At 43.4% G+C, this 12,516-nt stretch overlaps 1 protein-coding gene across 2 annotated transcripts in view; it reads right to left on the bottom strand.

The window, feature by feature from the left end:
* The window catches only part of ARID5B (AT-rich interaction domain 5B), a 174,182-nt gene that overhangs the window by 78,229 nt on the left and 83,437 nt on the right, over positions 1 to 12,516 (bottom strand). For both annotated transcript variants that reach the window (XM_032842308.1, XM_032842314.1), the window contains one exon: positions 8,592 to 8,822. In XM_032842308.1, the coding sequence (XP_032698199.1) occupies positions 8,592 to 8,822 (231 nt within the window). The remainder of the gene's footprint in view (positions 1 to 8,591; positions 8,823 to 12,516) is intronic.

Consider the following 12,516-nt stretch of genomic DNA (forward strand, 5'->3'; position numbering starts at 1 on the left):
ACCAGCATTAGAACATATCAGTCTTTTTCTGCCCAAATCCCATCTGTTCTCCAGTCCTTCATGATGGCAACTGGAGAGCCAAAAAGGCCGTTCAGAAAAGAGATTCTAAGGGAGAGAATTTCTAGGCAACTTCCAAAGGGAGCATAAAGCCCAGATGATGGAATCAAGGCCCACGCCAGCCAGCGATGAGAAGATTTCCTGAGCAGGCAGCACAGTCCACTCCTGTGCCAAGAGCCTGGCTGCTTTGCCTCCTTCGAAAACCCATTACCAAACCATGGCAAGCGAAATTTAATTTTAAAAAGGGAAATGATTAATGTGCTACAGGCATAAAGAAGTGACAGAAGCAGGAAAGCTTGCATACATTTCATTTTTTGAAATTAGACCTATAATTTTTTCATTAAGGGAGGATGCCAAGTTGGGAAAGCCAATGCGTTCTAAGCAGAAAATTAGAGAGAGGTGTACAATCAGAGTCCTGTGAGCATCGCAACCCCACACCTTAGGAAGAGCCCATACGAATGTGGGGCAGTTTACCATCTGCCCCTTTCAACTTGTGGCTTGTATAGGGCTCTAGATTGATACCTGCTTCTGTGATGAGATGGGAAGCATCACTCTGGGCGTGTGTGGAAGAGACCACAGGGCAACAAAGGCTCCATCAGGGAGGCTGGTATAATCAGATAAGCGAGGACCATGGCTCTCATGAAAGTCTCCTGATCCCATCCAGTGGTTTTCAGATTTTGAATCTTCTCCACCATTCCTTTCCTAACCACTCCCACACACACCGATCTCTCTAAATCCTACAGAACCCCTTGTACCTTCAATATCTAGAGAGCTGGTGATCAGTTATCTGTTCCTAGGACACTGGATCTCAGGAAGCTGGAAAGATCTTCCTGAGCCAGGTCCAAACTGACAGGCAATCTAGTGTAACTGTTAAGAGCATGGATACTGAGCCAGACCGTCTAGGTTCAAAAACTGGTTTTGCCACTTGATAGTGAGGTAACTTGGCTGGGCTGAATTGTCCTTATCTGAAAAATGGGGGAGGGCAAGGATACTGACATACAGCATGCACGAATCCATTCCCTTGTGTAACCAGTATTTATTACACACCTTCTGTGTGGCCAGTCTTGTTCTGGTCCCTGGGTACACGGCTGTGGACACGCTCTGAAAGAGCTTGCATTGTAGCCCAGGTGGGGATGGGGGAGACAGACCATAAACGTGTAAAGAAACAAATACGAGAATTAATTTCAGATAGTGATAAGTTACGGGAAGATAATTATAGGTTGGGTGATGGGGTGGGACAAGACTTGTGCAAAGGGGAAAGTCAGAGAAGACTTCTCTGGGGAGCAAACATTTGAGCTGAGGCTGGAATGATGAGAGGGAGCCAGACCCAAGATATCTGGGGAAACACATTCCATGCAGAAGGACAAACAAACAAGTATTTCTGGAATGAGCGGATGTTGAATGATTTTTTAGTAGCAAATGATACCTCATGTCCCTAGGAGTCTGTGAAGGTATGAAATAATTCTGTAAATGTGTTTTGAGGAGCCACTATGGACTTGATGCGTGGTTAAGGTTGTGTTGGGAAGCACAAGAGGTACAAGGAGATTTAGTTAACGAGGAGTACTTAAGTAGTACTTGCCATCTACCGGCTAAGTGTTTGATCCCCACAGCTCTGTGAGGTATGGTCTATACCCACGACATATGGTCCATGGCCATCCCATATTTTCTCCCCACACACAATATTGTAAGATCATTAGAACTGTAAATTTTTCTGTCTTGTTCACAACTGTGTGCACAGGGACCAGAACAGCACTTGGCACACAGTAGGTATGTGATAGATGTTGGTGGACCCCAGACAGCCTCTCCTACAGTCCAGGGAACTTTAATCAATTCCATTCCCTTGAAAGGATAGAATGAAGGGGCTTAGAGGGTATCTTTGGCAACAAGAGGATTTTAAAAATCAAGTGAATACAGACTTATTCTGAACTTCATTCTACCATCCCTATCCCTAACTAGCACTTTTGCCTGTGATTTTTCAATGACCTGGTTCTTTCCTGTAGTGTGTGCATGTGTGTGTGTGTGTGTGCATGTGTGTGTGTGTACGTGTGAATTGATAAAAATATCTGTTTCACCCTAGAGAGGAATATGTTGATCTTGCTAATGTAATGGGATCTAACTTTCTTGCTTTTCTAAATGAAATGCTAGGTGAGATATTAGCCAATATAGACACAAATCCTTTCTTCTGGAGTGAACAAGGGTTTATTGTACCCATGAGTCCAAACAGTTTTTAATAACCCATTGAGTTCCCTCAGCTACAGAAAAAGTCTAGAGTTATAGAAAAGAAAAGAAACCGGAGTAGAAAAGAAATTATTCTGGAATTATTTGGAAAAGAAATTTCCAAAAATAGAAAAGAAATTCATGAATGCTAGCCATTCCATATATCCTGACTCTGAAAATTAGCTTAGAGTAACAACATAAAAATTCTGTTCGTTAACACTCAAGAGAGATGGTACCCAACTTCCAACACCTCTGTCCAAGGAGATCTGCTTCCCAGCCGTCTTTGGGTCTCCATGTCCTGGAAGCCAAGGCCATATGTTAATCATCATAGGTCCTATCAAGCACATCCCGTATACCACTACCAGCAGATTTTTGGGGGTTCAGTTGACTGCACTGCGTGATGAACTTAAGCATTCCTCTGCCCCTCCCTGGGTAGCACACGCAACAAAGAGAAGGTGCCAAGCATGGTTTTGGTTAGACCATTCTCTAGAGATAAATACAATGTCCAGAAAATGTCTAAGACAAAGCAGTCCTCTAAGAGAGACCTCTGGAGGTTAAGGACTTCTGCATAAATAGCAATATACAGGAAGCCCGACTCCTTTCCCACTCAGCTTCAATTAAAGAGAAACATCTGCCTTGTTATCATCTGGGAGATCGGTGGGCACCGTAGGCAGGCAGGGAGAGAAAGCCTGAATGTGGACATGGGCCAGGAACATGGCCATTTGATCATCGAAATCCACTGTGACCATGAAACCTACTTTGGCAAGGAAAAAAAAAAGTGTTTACTCGCTTACAAATTCCCATGATCCTTAACAAAACAACTGCCTTTCCTTTCATTTCCAGCAAAACATGTGATGTTTAGAGGGGAAGAGGCAGAGTCCAGCTTGTCCTCTAGGCTTCAAAATAATTTTACACATCCTGAATCTTCCTTCATAAATAGTCAAGGTTTCATCTCCTCTTCTGTTTCCTTCTCTCCCTTGGCTTTTTTCTTCTTTTGTCTCTAAAGTCATTATTTCACTCAACAGGAAAACAGAAAGGGAGAGTTCAGTGCAGAGTCAGAAAAGCTTCTTTAAAAACATAACGTATAAAGTAGAAAACTTTTCTTTTCCATTAAGGTTCTAGGAAGAGTCCCAGAGCCTTAGAGAAATGGTTCCTTTATTATTTACAGAGTGAGATCGGTTTGGATGGCTGTAAGCTGTCCAAGGCCTAAGATTCTAATAGAAACAAGTAGAGAATCTTCATTGATCGTGAGGACTGTTTTTTTCATCAAGCGAATACAGACTTAGTCTAAGCTTGGTGATGAGCCATTTCTACCCAGTTTGAAAGACGCGATAAGTGTGGGGCCTTATGTCACTTGCCCGGAGGAACAGCAAATCAGACATGTGAGCCTTGATTCATATCAGGCGATTTGTAAGCCCAGCACTTAACCCCCCCCCCCCCCACCCAGACTGTGCTATCCTCCCTGGGCTTCAGCAAGAGACATGTTTCAATACCGATGTAGCCACCATCTCCCTAAGGGTCACCAGAGCTCATGGTTTCTTGCACGTGGACCAAATGCCAAGATGGCAGCCCATCTCATCTCCGCTATTTTCAGGTGAATTACCACATTCTTCCTTGAACCCCAAACCATTCCTTTGTCAAGGAACATCCCCCCCACCACACACACACACACACACCCTGACTCCAAAGAACTCAGAAGCATGACTTTTGTCTCTTCGCAACTCAAAACTCAGACTAAAATAAGCCATATCCTTTATTACTTCTTTAATCAACCATGTCTTCATTCACTTAGTTCAACTCACATTTAAGGACTGATTTTGTCTCATTTATATGTATTGGGTCGATCTTATATCTCTCTGGTAAAAGCTAGTACCTTAAAGTCGTCCATTCATCTACGGAACTGCACATGCCTCTGTTTGGATTCAGCTGTCAACGCTTCACACATGTGAAATCAGCCAGTGTGATATTAAGGTAAACATTGTGCATTACAAACTGGTGGACATTTTATTGTTCTAACTGGGATAACAGACAAAATGTTTGCACGTGTGTCTGTTTTCTCTGCAGAGTGCAGACAATAATACAGTATACATGACGGTATCTGTTTTATAAAAGAGGAATCAAATTACAAGAAGTGGTAAAAGCGAGGTGGGGGGGCGGTGGAAGAATGCTGCATGTTTGGAGATTCTAACAGGACAGTGGGGGCAGGAATTACGTGTAGGGTAAAGATTCTTACGAGAAAAACTGTCATTCCTGATGTCACTTTCCCCTCATTATTATTACAATCTCATTTCCTAATTACATGTGCTACACAGCCAGTCTTCACAATGCTTTCATGGGGCAGTCTGTTGCTTTAGTTTTAAGAACAGTCAATTCTCTTGCGCTGAGAAAAGAGCACACGGCCTTTAAGAGCATTGTAACTGACAAGACGGAAGGATTTGGGCAGGATGTCGAGGCTGAGGCTTTTCAATCACCTGTCATTAATATGATTCAATTTATGCTTATGTCATAGGTTTAGACATTGCACAGTGCTGTAAAGCGGGGAAGGGACTTGAATAAAATACAGGGAAGAAAGCAGATGGTACGCTATCAAAACCCTTCAAGCCTAAAATAACCTTTCCCAAGTAAGGAGGATAGTTAATTAAAACCAGGATATATTTACTCAATTCTGAATATCTCAAAGTAAATAAAAATCAAAATGACACCACTGTAATGTGGGACTAAATGATGAAATTTCATCTATTCTATTTTTCTTTAATAGTTTCTAATCAAACTTTTCATTAAACAGCTTCATAAAATTCCACAGAGAATTTATTTATAGGGATTCACTGTAGATTTAAAAGCCTTACTTTTATTATTCAATTAAACTTGTTATTCAGTGGACAACGTTGAAACATGGGGGGGAGTGGGGATGGGGGAGGTGTCTGAGCAGTTGGGAAAGGTGGTCACACAGAGAAAATGTGGCTCATCCTTGCCCAGGAAAGCCCAGTTCCAGTTCCAGAGGCACTGCCTGGGATTGTCCCAGCCTTGGTCCACAGACTCAAATTCATGTTCCCCTGGTAGAGAGGGCACCAGACCATTTATTAAGGGTAAACAAACCTAGGGGAGGCCAACAGCTGACCCAGGGTGAAGGCAGCCATTCCCAACATGGAGAGTCAGGACATGAATTATAAGTGACCCAAAACTTTTCTATTAGCCTTTCTCCCTGATTTTTTAAAACCAGACCCAGTCCTGCCTTTTTCATGAAGCTTTCCCTGACCCCTCCCATGATCACCCCCACGCGCCCCCACCCCCACCAGCCCCACTGCCAAATTCCTCCTGCGCTTGCTTTCTACAACACTCACCGAATACTTAATCATTGACTTTCTTGCAACATTAGTTAACCTTTCAGGTGCGTTAATCCTGTCTTCCCCAATTAGATTTTTAAATCCTCCAAACAAGAAAGAACTGTGTTTTACTTATCTTTTGAACACCCTCTCCTGCTCCCCCTTCCATAATCCCATTTAATAGAAGAAAGCAAAAAAATATTAGTTAATAAAATAAACATTATTTAATCATAGGAAAGCAGACACTGTCCTTTTGCGAAGGGCCTTGCAGGTACTTTATGGCAATTTATGAATTTCATGTGTCAAAAGTGTAGCTGCTAAATGCTATAAACTCTTTGCCATCAGGTCCACCATTCATCCACCTGGTGATATGGCTAATAAAATTTGATTTTTACAGCCTAGGCATACTGTTACCTAAATTACATTTGACCAATTACTGAGTCGCCAAAAGTGTGGTACAGAATATATACTGTGCAGAAAATTCATCTGTGGGCCCCCTGGCACCCGCGGTAATCTGACAGAAGTGTTTTGGTCATCTGGCAGTGTTTCATATTAGGAACATTTGTTTAATGCTAGTCACTAATTAAATTTATGTTCTTCTACCAACTGTTAGTTGGTTGGAGAAACCCAACCCCACGTTTTAACAAACCCTTTCACCCATGTTGATTTCAAATACAAACAGTTGGAGGTTTAAAAGGGTGTTCTCTGGAAATTTAGTTGGAGGACCACAGAGTGGAAGGTGGGGGAGGGATGCTGGTGAAGGTGTTCAAATCAGGTCAAAAATAAGCTTTTTTTTGGGGGGGGGTCACTTACTAAAACAAAATACTACATGAAGTGCAAACTATTTGAAGTACAAATTCCATAAAAAGAAAAACCTAATATTCTAATTATTAAACTAACCATCTAGAAGCTCTTTAAAAGTACCTTTATTCCAAAAGAAAGTTTCCACTTTAAGAGGCTGAAGAAGAAAAACAGCATTAAAATTAGCTTTACCAGAAGAAAAGTTCAGGAAAACATTCAAAAGTCAGATGCCTGTGTTTGTGGAGAACATTTAAAACTAATTTAGTAACTCTTAACAACCATTGTGATCACTGTTAAATTGGAACTTCTTTCTATTACCAATTCCAGACGCAACAGCTTTGAAGCTCAATGACTAATAACTCTTAAATTAGCCAAAAAGGTTAAAACATTTTTCATTATGTTACATTATGATACCCTAACTCTGACTACTCTTAAATGAGGGAAAGCATTCTTTCAGTTTTATTTTGTGTCAGGAATTTATAGATGTCTTGAGTGGCAAGCAGGACAGAGGGTTTGGGAGTAGGGGATATGCGGGAAAAAAACGAAACAAAACAAAACACAAAAACACTCTGAAAACAGAAATTAAACACCCTGAAATTAAAAAGGGATGATTTGTAAACGCAGATCTGGAAAGAGAGGGCATTTTTTGAAAAGATACATTGGATTCATTCACCTACATGACTACAACAGTTGAGTATTAAAAATATGACACTAAATTCTTCTTGGAAGTAGGAATAAATAACTTGTATAAAGGCTGCTGTTCTCTTCTAGACTGACAGTCATCTGGTAAGGCAGAATTGGGAAAGGCATCCGAAAAAAAGTTTATAAGGAAAAAGATGCCATGTCTGATGAACCGAGGTCCCCTTCCTCTTTCCCCCCTTCCTTCTTGGATCATCTCTTCATGACACTCTTACTTACAAGCTCTCTGCAGCAGGTAGGGGGCTGCTGAGTGGCAAATAATCAGAGTATGGAGGCCACAGTGGATTTCCCAAACCACGCTGAGGCCTGTGACAATTAAGCAGAAAAATCTGAACCTGAATAATCCACAAACTGGGGAGGCTTGGGAAAACCTTAACTGACAGAATCAAGGACTGTTCCGATATTCTGACTCAAAGTGACCCCATCAATGCTCTCTCTGGGCCATGGGTCTCAGCCTCTTGTCCTCCCAGATCCCCAAGAGGAGATTTCAGCATAGGTCAGCCATCACACTGGTCACGCCAGGGTGGCCAATCCCAAAGCAGGGGGTAGGGGGAGGTTGGGGGGGGTTCTCATGTCTCTGTAAGTACAGGAATTTCCAAGGAATATGTCTAGCTGGATAAAGCACCCCCAGGGTATTCTGATATCCCTGCCCAGCCTGTTGAGAACCACTGATATGATCCAATCTCTTCAACAAACAGATGAGAAACTGAAGATGTGAGAGATGTGAGCCTGGCTTGCCTCCAGCCATTCACTGCGTCATGCAAAGTCTCCCAAACCTATGATATATCTTCGCCTGTGCGTCTATCTATAGAGACACATGACCGATCAGCTAGGAGAGATGCAGACAAAATTATGTGTGCATATATCCATCTTTGGGAGGCGTAGTTATAAAGATATATATAGATAGATATATATCTGAATATAGATAGATATATAAATATCTATACATATTTTTATACACTGTGCCCACCAAAGATGGATATATATGTGTATCCATACATGTACATGAAAAAATTAAGGGGCGTAGGGATCTATCATCAATCTTTTTGTTCACCTTAGAGTACTGAAGTGGTTACAATGGGCGCATTTTTATAGTTCCTTATCACACTGAAGAGAGAGAGATCAGTTAAAAAAAAAAACAAACAAAAAACAAGCCAGTATCTGAATAGTCGAAGCCTTTTAAGAAAGACTGAACATGAAAGCTTCCTGTCCTAAAGTCCAATTTCAAGGTCGACCAAGCAACTTCAGACCCTATACTGAACAACAAATTCTAAATAATCACCTTTGACCCTAGCAAACAGAGGCAGCCCAGGAGGCAATGGTGCTTTATGCCACGACAATTTGGGGGAGGGGAGGGGCGGGTGAAAATAAGTGAAAGGAGGAGCTGGTGAAAAATAAGCCTTGCTCCCCATCGCAGCTCTGCACAAGAACCCAAAACAAGGAAACACACACACATGCACAAGTTTCATGTAGGAAAACGAACAAAAGACTCACCAAACTCATCGCATATACTCTCATTTTCAATGAGAGTTGGGTGGTCGAAGGTGTCCCGACAGTACAGGATCTGAGGGTTCTTGCTGACCACGGCGATGCCCCCCAGGGCTAGCGCGAACTGGTCCGTTAGAATGGAAGATGGTTTATCCTGGATGCGTTTTAGCATTGATCGGTACCGGCAGTACTGAGGGTAGCTGAGCACGATCACGTTCGTTTCCTCCTCGTCCTCCCCTAGACAAAAGAGAAAACACTTCCGTTACCCTCTTGCCTCCCACAGAGAACCGTCATGGCCGTGGCCTAATTGCGGTGGTCCCTCTGTTTTGTCATGAAAACGTGTCTTCCGTGAGACCCTGACACCGGTTCGTCTTTCTCCCAGTCTGGGAACGCCAGCATTCTCCCAGCCCCATCTCACCACCCCGGTTCCACTAAAGGGACCTCTGGTTACCGGCAGGGAAGAGGAAAGGTGGAGGGAAGAAAGAGTCGGGGCGACCCCTAGAGAAAGATGAAGCAAGTTTTGGGTCATCAGCAAGCAGCAGAACCAAAAACCTTTTTCCAAGGGTCTGATATGTATATATTTCAAGCATTAAAGTCATCATCACAGGAAAAATTGGAATTTTGTTGAGCTGCTTTCTACATATTTCCAGTGCTCTTTCATTAGACTGTATAATCTTTCAGGGCTAGAAGGCCCTGGAAGGGTCATCTGGCCCCAGAGAGATGACCATAAGTTCAGATAGTGGCATCAACTAATCTGGTGGTGGTTAGGGCCATCGACAAATATTTCTGGTTCTTTACGATCTTGTGGAAAGACCATGCGTGCCTCCTGTCCCATGGCAGTCAAGTGGCCCTGTGACTTGTTGGGGCCAATAAAATAGGACAGAAGTGAGTGGTGACTTTAGGGGTCAGTGTCTGACTGACAACACTCTCTCTTTCTCTTTGTCCTGCACACCTGTAATGATTCAGAGAGCGGCTGAGCTGCCACTCAGGGTCTTGGAGCAAGAATCACACGGAGCAGAGCCCCTTGTTGGTTGGAAATGGACACAGAACACAAGCACAAAAGAAACCTTCCTTGTTTTAAGTGAGGCTGTGATCTGGGGGTTATTCGTTTTTGCAGCATGATCTAACCCGGCTTGATTGGTCCATCCACTCCCCCCGCCCTCCCCCCTTCCCATGCTCCCTATATTCTAATGTGCCTCAAACCCATCTGGTAACTTGGCACAACTCTGAGAACCATGCTGAGAGGACTCCCTGAGCGTCCTGTGACCGCTCCATCAGAACCAACTTCGCTCAGGACGTCTCAGCAACTTTCACGAAGCTCCCTTTCACAACGATCTTACCGCTTATCTACACCTCTCGATATTAAGCGCTTATTTATAAAAACCAGATTCGGCCTGGAGGACCCCTTCCTTCATCTTGAGCTTGAGGAATGGCAAAAGCTCCCCTCTGATAGCCTGCCACCTGGATCACGTCAAGCCGAATCTCGGCTCCATGACCTAGTCTGCCATCACTCCCTATAACTACACCATCGGGGCGTTTGTGAGCAATTCCCAGATATGTCACTGGCTTATCCAAAGGGAAAACGCTCATATTTTGAGTCCTTACCACGCTGCAGGGAATTGCACAAGACAGTTGTTAAGGATACCAACATTATCGTGGCCATCTGGTAACCAGTGGGAGACAAATGAGTAAGGACAGAACAAATGATGGAATATAACCAGTACCAGCGGAAGGTGTGCATGTGACCTTCTCAGATAGGAGGCCAATACCCAGATGTATCTCTAATTATGTTCACTTAGTTCCTCCGGCTGGAGGCTTCTCCGAGAATGGAGATGTTTCGCCGCTTTCAAGAGGACATCTTTTAACAGTTTACGTTTCTTAGACGCCTGCCTGGTCTGCGGGCAGCCACTTTGTCAGCTGGCGTATTTAATTACAAGGAAATATATTTATATTGAACGCAAGTCCCCAGATGAAGTTCAGTTTTTAAATGCTGATATACATCCCAAGACATTTCGGGTTGACATTTTTACTGCAGACCAAGACACGAGTTGACACTTTGGGTTCAAATCTGTGCTTTCTGGAGAGTTAAAGCACAAAAGCTTTGACTGGAAATATTCACCAAACATCATCATTAGAGTATCTCAGTCCTATTGAAAGAAGCAGCCCCTGAATGTGTCAATGGTATTATTATCCTCTACTTGTCCAAGACATCGTGGATGAGGGGGAGGGGCATAACCACGAACCCCCCGGACCTGTACTGGCGGCTCAGCACCTAAGACCATCTCCTGCAAAGAGTAAATACTGTGCACATCTGCACACAGCTCCCAGAAGTCTATCTTGCTTGTGCTATTGGCTTTCTGTACTTGGGGGAGCGCTGCGCTAGTATCTCCAAGTTCTTGAAATGAGATGGGGGAAGTTCTGCTTTTCAGGTTGAATGACAGCAAAAGAATGGAGGCTTCAGAGTTCGTTTTCTTGCAGAAGGTGTCACCTGGATTCTTGGGAGCTTTTCACTTTCTTCTCATCCCCTCATTCTCCTCCTGTTTTTCTCCGACCATTTTTCATGATAATACCATCTCTAACCTCTTAGTTCTCTGTTCTAGATCCAGTCAGCTCCCTGGCCTCTTTGGTGCTTAGAAATGATGTGGGTTTTTTGTTTGTTGTTTGGTGGGTTTTTGTTTTTGTTTTCTCTTCACCGCCCCACCCCCCAGCTCGAAAAGCTTATCCTTCTTTCTTCATGCAGTTCCCAAAACACAGGCCAAGCCAGGAATCCACTTTTAGTTGGAAGAAAAACCAGCAAGTTCGCTCTAGTTCATGTCCTGGAAATGTGTCCTATGATGGAGACAGTATCACTCAGAGCGATCCCGGGCCTGCCCGCCCTGGGATCACATAGGGGAACTGGGAAAAGGCAGACTCCAGGGGCCCATCCACAACCACTAACTCAGAATCTCTAAAGTTGGGGCCCAGGAATTTACATTTTTAATAAGCTTCTAGGTAACTCATGCACATTAACCTTTGAAACCACTACCTCTGAGTCAGAGTTTAGCTTCTTGCACAGACTTATAGTAATTTATTGAGTTTGGGTTTTGCTATCTCTCTCTCTGTATGTATGTGTGTGTGCGCACGCACACGCGCACACACACACACACACACACACACACAGATCTTCCTCCACTTTTGATGGTCTTATGTCCCGACCACCCCTTGACAGTTGAAAATATCCTCAGTTGCAAATGCACTGAATACATCTAACCTACCAAACACTGTAGCTTAGCCTAGCCCACCTTAAATGTACTCAGAACACTTCCGTTGGGCAAAATCATCCAACACAAAGCCTATTTTATAATAAAGTATTGAATATCTCGTGTGATTTATTGACTTCTATCCTGAAAGTGAAAAGCAGGATGGTTGCATGGGCTCAGGATGGCTCTGTGTTGGACGTTCATCCTAGTGAGTGCATGGCCGCCTGGGAGCTGTGGCTGGTCGCGGACGGCCAGCACCACAATGTGATCGAGCCACACAAATTGCCAGCCTGGGAGAAGATCCAAATTCACAACTCAACGTACACTTCCTACTGAACGCATATCACTTTTACACCATTGTAAAGTCAAAAATTGTTACGTTGAAACATCACAAGTTGGGGTTCCTGAGTATATATATACTTATAACCTGTTTTCAGGTATATGCTTCTAGCCAAAGCCGCCCCCGCCAACCCCCGTACGCAGAACAGAATCTAGGACCAAATTCTTTTCTCCTCGCCACTCTCCCAGGATTGCTGCAGGTAGCACAGAAGACAGCAAATGAAAAAAGACTTCAAAACCAAAAATAAGAGGGACAGACGGACTGTTGGTTTAGAAATACTACCATAATTTCCGGTACTGATAGGAAAACAAAAAAATTACACAGGTCTTTCACAAAACACAGCTCTTTTGCT

Source organism: Lontra canadensis, unplaced genomic scaffold (genome assembly GCF_010015895.1).
Source record: "Lontra canadensis isolate GAN:19392208 unplaced genomic scaffold, GSC_riverotter_1.0 scaffold3, whole genome shotgun sequence".
NCBI classification, from domain to species: domain Eukaryota; kingdom Metazoa; phylum Chordata; class Mammalia; order Carnivora; family Mustelidae; genus Lontra; species Lontra canadensis.